Source organism: Phoxinus phoxinus, assembly GCF_949152265.1.
Source record: "Phoxinus phoxinus genome assembly, chromosome: 17".
In the NCBI taxonomy this organism is placed as follows: Eukaryota; Metazoa; Chordata; class Actinopteri; order Cypriniformes; family Leuciscidae; genus Phoxinus; species Phoxinus phoxinus.
The window spans coordinates 21,997,330-22,008,759 of record NC_136892.1 but is presented as its reverse complement, the minus strand read 5'-3'; the positions used below and the strand labels follow the sequence as shown (position 1 = coordinate 22,008,759).

The 11,430-nt window shown below is 42.7% G+C and overlaps 1 protein-coding gene across 1 annotated transcript; it reads left to right on the top strand.

Moving 5' to 3' along the window:
- Positions 1-6,860: 6,860 nt before the first annotated feature.
- On the top strand, positions 6,861-9,413 carry LOC306984534 (uncharacterized protein; the record flags this gene model as incomplete). Its single annotated transcript, XM_079586008.1, has 7 exons — positions 6,861-6,879; positions 6,987-7,052; positions 7,139-7,228; positions 7,319-7,393; positions 7,499-7,726; positions 8,252-8,771; positions 9,332-9,413. The coding sequence occupies 7 exons, from the start codon at positions 6,861-6,863 to the stop codon at positions 9,411-9,413; spliced, it is 1,080 nt and encodes a 359-aa protein (XP_079442134.1).
- Positions 9,414-11,430: the final 2,017 nt, after the last annotated feature.

The following is an 11,430-nucleotide window of genomic DNA, read 5'->3' as shown; positions in this document are numbered from 1 at the left end:
CTTACAGATGCAAGGCAAATTGAATGTCGCCAGCCTCAATCCATATAATCTTCAGGATTTTTCTGGTTGGCTGCAGAGTAAAGCTCAACAACAGCGTCTATCCAGTAGACTAGTTGAGCGTTATCAGAAAGAGAGATCCTCCTACTCACTTCAGGGAAAGGATTCAACCTCATCTAAAAGACAGAGTGCTTCAGTCTACCATGGTACAGAACCCCAAAGTGTCAAATCACCTAAGTCTGTATCTCAGCCTTCTCAATGGAAGAAATCCAAAGTCAATTGCCTATTTTGCCATAGCAAAGAGCATTACATAACCCAGTGCTCAGAAATAAAGGAGCAATCTACAGAAAACCTCATGCAATGGATAGCAGAAGGGAAACGGTGCTGGAAATGCGGCCGTTCCCATCAGCCAGAGGACTGTAATTTAAAGAAACCATGTGGAATCTGTGGGGAGATACATCTCCAAGTCCTCCATGGAATCACTGAACAGCGATCCAAGATTAAGCACACCAGTGCATTAAAAAGTAGGATCTATCTCACACCTTCCAGTCCCTCAGGTCGAGTACTACTGAAAGTCGTGCCTGTGCTACTACATAATAAGGACAGATCAATCGAGACCTTTGCGATATTAGATGACGGAGCTGAACGTACCATGCTGTTACCTGCCGCTGCTCAACAGCTTCAGCTAGGAGGGAAAGAGGAAACCTTAGCCTTACGTACTATCCGTCCTGATGTCACATTCCTAACTGGTTTAGTTGTTACCTTTGATGTGTCCTCTAGAAGCAATCCAGTAGTCAAGTACAGAATCCAGAATGCCTTCACTGCAGATGGATTAGATCTTGTGGAACAGAGCTACCCAGTGAAAGCTCTTCAACGTCGATATGTCCACTTGAGAGATATTCCATTGCAGTCATTCAAGAATGCTCAGCCCTTGTTACTGATTGGCTCAGATAATAGCTCTCTGATTACTGCAGTGGAAACAATTCATGTAGACACTCAGATTGGACCAGTTGCAGTCCGTACAAAACTTGGGTGGGCTCTTCAAGGTCCTGAGGGTCTTTCAAATCGGTCAACTTCCACTCATCAGAGTTATTTTATTACCACTGCAGCAGCCTATGATACCCTCCATAGAGATGTGGAGCGATTGTGGAAGTTAGATTCTCTACCTTACCGCAATGAAAAGCTGTTGACGCGATCTAAACATGACCAGGAATCGATTGAGATCCTAGATGGCAAGACCTGCAGGGTGTTAATCGATGGAATTCAGCGCTATGCCACTCCCTTGTTAAGAACTGACAATTCCCCCAAGCTCCGTGCTCCTCAGGAATCTGTGCTTGCCAATCTCCGCAGTACCGAAAGGAGACTCCGGGATCAACCAGAGAAGGCAGCCGACTATCAAGGGGAGATGAATAGACTAATTCAAGCAGGTTATGTAAAGGAGATCACAGCTAAAGCAGCTAATGAATCGGAGGAATCCTGGTACCTGCCACATCATCTCGTCTATCACAATGGCAAGGCACGTCTGGTGTTCAATTGTTCATTCGTCTACAAAGGTACTACACTCAATGAGCAGCTCCTGCCAGGACCAAACCTGGGACCATCCCTGCTCGGGGTCTTACTGCGATTTCGACAGCACTGTGTTGCGATCAGTGGAGACATCAAGGGTATGTTTCACCAGGTTCGACTGTTACCTGAGGACAGACCCTTACTGAGATTCCTTTGGCGGGATTTACTACGGGAGATCCCGCCACGAGTATATGAATGGCAGGTGCTACCGTTCGGGACAACCAGTAGTCCTTGCTGTGCGATCTATGCACTACAAAAGCACGTCAAAGAACACCCACGCAGCACTACTGACCTCATCCAGTCTGTCAAATCCAATTTCTACGTTGATAATTGTCTGGAGAGTCTACCTACTGCTGAAGCAGCCAAGAACAGAGTGGATGACTTGCGTGCACTGCTGGCAGATGGCGGATTTGAAATTAGGCAGTGGACGAGTAACCGATCATCAGTAGTGGCTCACTTACCATCTGATGCTAGATCCCAGGATATGGAACTGTGGCTTGATCACAATCGGTGTGACCCTCAAGAACCCGCATTAGGACTCTGCTGGAATTGTAGAACAGACACATTGGGTTACAGACATCGACCTATTAAACATTCAGCACTAACAATGCGCACAGTTTACAAGATACTAGCGAGTCAGTATGACCCTTTGGGATTCATCACGCCTTATACCATCAGAGCCAAGATTCTCATACAGCAGCTATGGTCAAAGAAAAGAGACTGGGATGACCCAGATCTCCCTGCAGATCTGCGTGAGTCTTGGAATGTCTGGGAGAGTGAATTACCACACCTCAGTTCAGTTTCAATCCAGCGTTGCTATGTTCCTGAAGCAATGGATAATCCTGAACTTGAGCACCACCTTCATGTTTTCTGCGATGCGTCGGAAAGAGCGTATGGAGCAGTAGCATACCTCTCTACAACCAATGAAGGCGCTACCAATGTCTCCTTCATAATGGCCAGGTCAAAAGTGGCCCCAAAACGTCAACAGACCATGCCACGGTTAGAGTTGTGCGCAGCGCTGGTTGGAGCACAGCTGAAAAAATTAATCCAGACAGAATTGTCACTCTTCTTGAAACGGACCACACTATGGACAACTGTTCTAGAATGGCTGCAGTCAGAGTCATGCCGGTTCAAGGTATTTGTCGGCACACGTGTATCCGAAATACAAGAACTGACAGATCAGCGATCATGGCGTTATGTTGACTCACTTAATAACCCAGCTGATGACTTGACAAGGGGCAAAACCCTTCTAGAGCTTACTGGACCGAGCAGATGGAGTAATGGGCCGTCTTTCCTCTTGCAAGCTTCAGATGAATGGCCTAAGAGACCACACATAACTCAGCCACATAAGTCCAACGAACTAAAAAATCGGACTTTCTGTAGTTTTGCATCGGTACCACGGAATATTCCAGACACAAACCAGTTTGATTCATGGAAAGACCTTGTCGAGGCTGTACGTCAGCAATGCCACGGGGCGGCAGAGCCAAACCAGACTCAATTGATCAACAGTTACCGTGAAGCAGAAGCTATTCTACTGCGAGCTTGCCAAGAACAAAGTTTTCCAGAAGAGCTCGTTTCTCTAAGAGCAAGCCAGCCAGTTCATAGTAGCAGCAGACTTAGAAATCTATCACCAGAGCTGGACCAAACAACAGGTCTCATAAGAGTAGGTGGGAGGCTACGGCAGTTACAGCATGTCAGTGATCTTGATATTCATCCCATTGTCCTCGACCCTCGTCATTCCGCTACCATGCTTATAATTAAAGACTATGATGAACAGCTTCTACATGCTGGTTCTGAGAGATTATTTGCAGAAATCAGAAGACAGTATTGGATTTTGAGAGGTCGACAAGTCATTAAAAGGTACCAACTTCGCTGCCCAGAATGTCAGAGATGGAGAGCACAGCCTAAAGTTCCTCAAATGGCAGATCTACCAAAGGCTCGTCTACGCATATTCAGCCCACCTTTCTTCTCAACAGGTGTAGATTGTTTTGGGCCATTCATTGCCAAGATAGGCCGACGAAATGAGAAACGTTGGGGAGTGATTTTTAAGTGCCTGACGACACGTGCTATTCATTTGGATCTCCTTAATTCACTGGATACAGATGCCTTGCTACTAGCCCTCCGTAGGTTCATTGCCCGGCGAGGCAAACCAGCAGAAATAATTTCGGATCAGGGCACGAATTTCAAAGGAGCTGACAGGGAACTCCAAACAGCTTTCAAGGAATTGGAACCACAGCTTCAACAACAACTGGCAAATTACCAGATTGATTTCAAATTCAATCCCCCTAATGCACCGCACTTTGGAGGAGCATGGGAGCGGGAGATTCGCTCCATTAAGAGTGCACTCCAGGTCGCTGTGGGAGCTCAATCATTGTCAGAAGATGTACTTCACACCATGCTAGTTGAAGTGGAAGGTATCCTCAATTCCAAGCCTCTAGGGTATGTTTCAGCTGATGTGGCTAATCCCGACCCTATAACACCAAATATGCTTCTCATGGGGCGGCGGGACGCTTCTTTGCCACAAGCCATTTACGCTCCTGAGACCATAGGAAGACGTAGATGGCGGCATTGTCAGAACTTGATAGATCAGTTTTGGATCCGTTACCTACGAGATTACCTGCCAACCCTTCATCCCCGCTACAAATGGCAGCATCCAACAGAGCCCCTTGCACTGGATACCGTGGTAATGATAATTGACCCCAACCTACCACGAGCCTAGTGGCCTATAGGTCGTGTGGTGAAACTCCTTAAAAGCAGAGATGATTGTGTACGAACTGTTGAAGTCCAAGTACGGGATAAAATCTACACACGACCTGTAGCCCGTCTTATCCCACTTCCCGGGCTGCCAGATAATACAGAAAATCCGCAAACATAAAGATTTCTACTGATCATCACATTTGCTTCTCAAATGTGGGGGCGGCTGTTCTGAATTCTCCATGTTTAGCATAATAACGGAGATGCACACAGAATCAGCGCTGTTCGTCACTAGATAGTGCGCGACTAGTGCAGTTGCGGAGCCTACGCTGATTTAGTAGACTGAGAATAAGTAGCGTCATAGAGTTGAACCAGCCGTTCTGACTGGAAAGTTTGCGGGATTGCTTGCATTATAAGGACATTGTACGAGTAAAGGACAAGTAAGTCCAGTGTTATTTGAATATTAATGTTATATTGCAAGTGGATTTGTTGTGGATAGTGTTTATAAGTTTATGCATCTATATTAAGCGGCCATTTACCACACGTGAATTGCATGCTGTATTATATGCCGTCAATCCTTTGAAGTTTAAATAGCGATCGTTATAATTTGAATAAGGAAGCATATACTTTATGTTGAGTTTTACATTTATATCTACAATGTAACATTTACGTGATTTATGTTGATTACTTTTATTTCTTTCATTGTTTAGAAAACCTTGCACATGTCCATCTATATTGATGCCAAAGCAATCATTAAAATGCTATCATCTATCCATGACTCTGAGTTCTCTGACAAGAACACTGTGGCGGTCAGTGCACATTGATCCAGCTAAAACAAAATATAACACAAGAAAAAACCACAACAACAAGATTTTCAAACAATAAAAGACAAAACACAAACTGTAAAGTAGGTGGAACTCATGAAAGTAAAATCATAAAACATCTAAAACATTCTGGGAAGGGGGCCTGAGGACTTTTTACCATTGCAGCTTAAAAATAATATCAGATTATTAACTTTAAGATGCTTTAGGATTTATATTTAGTAAATTACTTAATTACTGCCTTTAACTTTCTGTACTGATTCAGGAGATTCCATTCTCTGACCTATAATTAAAAAAACAAAGAAAACAAATTAAGAATATTGAACACCTGTCGCATTTGGCAGAAATGAATTATGTGAGTGAATCTGGGAAATGTGTCCCTCTGATGGGCCACCTACAAGGGAAACATTATGAGGGAAAAACATAGTCGTTAGGTTTTGAACTAAACATTGATTGTAATTTTGGTGACATATTGACTGAATGTGTCAATGATGTAGGCTACATAATACAAAAGTCACTTATCTAAAACAGATACAGGCAAAAATATCTCACAAAATCTGTAGTGTTCTTTTTAACTTATGTTGTGGCAAAAATTCATCAAACAAACATCACTGCGTAAGAGACACTCAGAGTCAAATTATAAAATAGAAGTATTTATTCTTTCAAGAATAGGAGCAGTCTAATACACATTTGTTACCCTGTGCAGAAGAGTGACACACCCCCAGACAGACTCAACTAGCCTTTATCTCAGTTTCAAGGCCTTCTTCCCGCCAGAGCCTTCCTCCCAGTAGTTTTCCATAGACAAGGAAGCCATAACACTAGTTTAGATTCGTCACTAGTTGGCCCACTAAGCCCCCCTGCACCAAATGGCCTTCTGACATCTAGGTCAGAGGTCCTTGTTCGTCTGTTCTCTGGAGTGTCTCCCCCTTCTGCCTCCCCAGGTACATAAACAAAATCTTCTCTCACTACAAGTGAGAGACACACATGTGACATTCTTTGAATCATCTATATTTTACTAAAGACAAATGAATATCATAAAATTGCCACCACACTTACCACTAGCTGGCTTCAAGATCTATGCAGCAGAGAAACAAGGGCGCAGAGCCAGCTTTAGAATATTGTCTTTGAACTTCCGTTTTTGCGGTCGCTCTGTTTATCTCTATGGCATTGCTGTCCAGGAGTAATTAGCTTTTGCAGTGGTTTTACGTAACGTAAAGTTAACGTAAGGTATCATGAGGATTGTAATGTTCAAAGCAGACGTCTTAACAAATGTCAGTCGACCGTGAAGATTTTAAAACGAGCCGTTCATTCATATAAGTAGTTATATTATAACATATACCATGTGTCACTTTTTGGATTGATTTATTACCCCCTTGCCCTGTCACAAATGATTGACAGGGAATCTGTGTCTCCAGAATATGTTTCTGATTTATGATGGGGTAACGGCGTCAGCGTGTCTAGTAACTATGGCGCCGCGTGACGTGTGACGCCGCCGGAGGTGTTGACCGGGGAATTTGAAAGAAAGGTGTCAGCAGGCTTCCTGGGTGTTTTATTGCCTTTGTACCTGAGCCATAGGTGTTATGACTGTGTGTATTATGTCTGCTGCGCTGTCGCGAGTTCGCACTTCGACAGAAGCTGCGTGTATAAATTTGTGTAGGACGCAATGTCAGTTACAGAATCGAGCAGAGCAGTGCAGATCGTGTCAGCGCTTCGGTTTATTTTCCTTGTTCTCAAACTATATTCCAAGGTAAATTGTGTTGCTGGAAACGCGAGTGCAAGAAGATGGATGCTTGTCTTAACAGTAAGTGTGTTTTATTATTTAGTAATATTATTAAGAAACATTATTTATTTATGTGAGAGTCATTGTTCTATTGGGGTTGCTTAAGGTTTAAAATCTGCGCGCTTCAGGTGACGCGGCTGGAGTGAGCCTCATCGACCTTGTTGACGAACTTAATTTTCTGAATCAAGCGAGTGGTACGTCGGCTATAATTATGATTTGTGTTTAAATGTTAGTCTACATATTGTGTGTTTTATAATAACGCTTTATTTATTTATAACAGGAGGTACCAGAGGTACTCATCAGCGGTCTAGTAACGTTAGGCATACAGCGCGTGCTTCTTTGCGAGAGAGCGCGGACGTCATTGCCCCCGGTAAGTGTTGTGTATGCTTATAGCGAGACTGACCCATTTGCGTTTTGTCTAAACACATGTTTCATTTGTTGTTTATCATTTTTTTACCAGCCCAACCGGAACGGAAAACCATCACAGCGTTAGTGCATGCGGCTCCGCGTGATAGTGCACACAACGAGCCCCTCGGTGAGTGTATAATTGTAATTCAACTTTATCAATCGTTATACTGCTATTATGTGTTATAATGTCTTGTTGAATTTAGTTTAAAAACTTTCTTATGTGTATTTCCAGAAGGCTTATCAAACCTAGTGAGCAAGGTTGCATCTGAATCTACGGATAGGATTGTGACGACAAAGGATAGATCGGCTGGTTTAGTGGCAAAACCAAAAAACAAACTCAAACGTAAAGCCCCAGCGGTGACCTGTGCAAAAGCAAAAGGACCGTTTGATGACGTTGGGAGAGACGGGCATTCCGGACCACAGACATCGGCACAGAAGAAGCCAAGACGATCTGCTAAAAGTATGTAAACAAACAATGTTGTTTGATTGAATTCAGTTCATTCTAAATTAGATGCAAATAAGCTACCAGAGTACGATAATGTTTTATTTGGATGTGATAGTGAGAGATTGTGTGTGTGTGTGTGTGTGTGTGTGTGTGTGTGTGTGTGTGTGTGTGTGTGTGTGTGTGTGTGTGTGTGTGTGTGTGTATGTGTGTGTGTGTGTGTGTGTGTGTGTGTGTGTGTGTGTGTGTGTGGGTGTGTGTGTGTGTGTGTGTGTGTGTGTGTGTGTGTGTGTACAATGTGTTAGTTCAGAACTGTTGTTGACACATGATTTGTTTATAAACAGGCACATCTCTTAGAGTGTGGATTTATTTATAATTATTTTACTGTATGTATTGGAGTGATTTTTGTAAAAGTGTAGACTCTTTTCAAACACTCCTTTATAAACAACCATGTTGAAAAAAAAAAAAAAAAAAAAAAAAAAATGTATCATGCAATGCATACATACTATTTTTAAATTAATATTATTATTTTTTTCTCAACAGAAGTGGTCGTGAATGACAATGCAGTTCCTGATATAAACGACGTTCAGAGCTGGAGTGACGGACTGATAGAAGCATGGGATGACTGCGTGTTTACAAGTGACCCTAAAGAAACCCTGCAGTCTGTTCCATCCAGCGAGCGTGTGGTGGCTGTGGTAGAGTCAGACACTGATGAGCTGCCTTCAAATCAGGAGGCTTTCAGACGGGAATCACAAGCCAATATAGACAATCAACAAATAATTGGTCTGATACAGGACTCTGTCAAGACAGCGTTGAACGCCTTCGAGGTACGTTTTAACGAACGCATTAATGCTTTTGAGAGACGCTTAGATGCTTATGAGAATAAGCATAATGATCGTGAACATTCTACGACGGCTGCACATCAACAACAGGATATTGGTATTAAACAAGTCATAGCAGCTCAGCGGTTGCATAGCAAAACTATCCAACAAGTAGTCAGAGATCAAGGTCTGTCTGTGGAGGTGTTAAAGCAGATCGTACTCACGCTTAAAAAGAAACACGGGTGAGTTGTGAATGTTTTTATATATTATGTGTTTTTGTGTGTATTTTCTTCTACATTAATCCCAACATTGTGTGTATTTTTTAGCATTGGTGTATAATGACTGATTAGCTAGTTTTTCTTTTTTCTCGCTGTATAGATGTTGGTTTTTATTTTCCGTAGTTACTTTAATTGTAAACCTGTCAGTGATTGAAATAAAAATTAAAAACTAAATCTGGTTTTAAAAAAAAAAAATGGCTAAACGTTGTCGGGAGTCAGATGGTTTTGATCAGGGTCCGGTAGCTAGGTTTAGACGCGACGATGGCAGTGTGGTATCCCCTGAACAGTGCAGTAACACAGAAACATTGCTCTATTTAAATCAGACATTGGAGGGTGTGAATAGGTCTGAGTCTACAACTAATACATTGTTAGAATTATTGGATATTATGACACCAATGGTAGATGAGGATCCAGGCCCAAATATTGATTTTGAACCTTTTGTAAACACCCAACAGGTTGGAGAGGTATCAGAACCTCCTCCAGAAACAAATGATGCTTTTGATAATCCTGTGTCTTTGTCACAGTCAGGAGAGGGAGCAGGTACCCAGTCACACCGCACACTCAATCGAGGTGCACCCAACATGGGTCTTGCACATAGTGACATAGAATCACTTGTAAGAGAGGGTGGTGATGTGTGTGGGTACACTGTACTGCCGCGCTCGCGGTTCAATGGCCTGGAAATCCATAGGCTTATAAATCTGCGGGAGATATCTTCTACAGATTTAGCAGCCTACACCATGTTTTTACATGACACACTTTCTGAAGTTGTGGACTTTTCCAGACTGTTGGGCGGCGACGGTAGTTTAATCAGCATCACCTTGAGGGGTCCGAGTTTGACATCAGATGTTAGTACACTTTTGACAGGCACCAATGGTTACAGTGTAGATCTGTTTATAAACGAACTTGAGAAAATAATGCAGAGCAACGCGGATGTCCAGTTTAATGAGAGATTGAATTTAAGACTGTCGATAGCGAGAAGTAAACGCGGCGGTGTTTATCGAAAGATGCGCGATCTAGCCCACAATGAAGTGATCAGTAAAAACAGACTTAATCTGTTCTGTCCCACAAACATTTCAAACAATCTTTGTTTTGCAATCTGTCTGGCGCATTTCCTAAACCCCCAGAAACCTCACACAGAGCTAGAGTCTGTAGCATATTCGTTGCAGAAGGCAGCTGGCTATACTGACCAACACAAGATAGCGTTTAATGACATCAGACAGTTTGAACGCATGCTGAACGTTAAAATAGTTGTCTTCTATCGATCTGATACGGGTGTTTTGGAGAAGTATACAAACACAGACGAACCACATCCTAAAACAGTATTTTTGTACCTGCACGGCGATCATTTTTTTTATGATAAAAAATCTACGCGCGTTTATTGGCACCCCATACGTGTGTGGATTTTGCTACCAAGGATACACATGTAGGAGAGATCACAGATATCGGTACATCTGTGATGTCTGTAATGATCCAGAATGTCATAAACATAACAAAAAGTCAAAACACTGCGGCGACTGTTTGCGCTACTGCAAGTCTGACTACTGTTTTGAGATGCATAAAAAAGCACCTCAAGGTATGCAACACGCGCAGTGTGATGTGACCAAATATTGCAGAAAATGTAATAGACGTTACCATGTCAGCGGTACTAAACCCAAAGCGCATAAATGCCCTGCAGATCGTTGTGTACACTGTGGTGAGAGTTTAGTTACCGATGGTGTGCATCAATGTTTTATCCAACCAGTTAAGCCGGAGATGCCAAACGATCGTTACATTTTCTATGATTTTGAGACCCGTTATGAAAACGGAAGGCACACAGCCAATTTCGTATGCGCTATTACGTTTGCTGGCGAAGAATTCGTGGCTGAAGGACCCGATTGTGTGGATCGTCTCGTTAAAAAATTCAGACAACCTCGTTACCTTAATTACACATGGATAGCTCATAACGCATCGGGTTTTGACAATTTCATTCTTTTGGAATACTTCACTAAGATGGGTATCGCTCCTAAAATCACGATGCAAGGCTGCCGTCTGATCTTGATGTACGACATTGCTTTCAAGCAACGGTTTATTGATTCATACTCATTCATCCCCATGCGTCTGGCCAAGACACCTGTTGCGTTTAATCTGACTAATGCAGAGAAGGGTTACTTTCCACACTACTTTAACCGCGTTCAAAATGACAACTACATAGGCGTCTACCCTGACAAGAAATTTTATGGGTATGCGACGATGTCGAACCAAGACAGAACGGCGTTTGACGTTTGGTACAGTACCATCTCTGACAAAGTGTTCGATTTTAAAAAAGAACTGGCGCTTTATGGTAAAAACGATGTTGTTTTGCTGAGGGAGGCTTGTATGAAGTACCGCGATGAATTCATTCTGTGTACAGGCCTTGATCCGTTTAATTACACCACTCTGGCGGCCACATGTATGGCTACGTATAAAACACACTACATCCCTAAAGACACAATAGCTCTGACACGCAACAATGCGTACACCAACCAGAACAAAACATATTCAAACATATCAATTGAATGGCTTGAATATGTCCGAAAATCGCAGACCATAGATGTTCAACATGCTCTAAACAGTGGCGAGGTGTCATTTGGGAAATACTACGTGG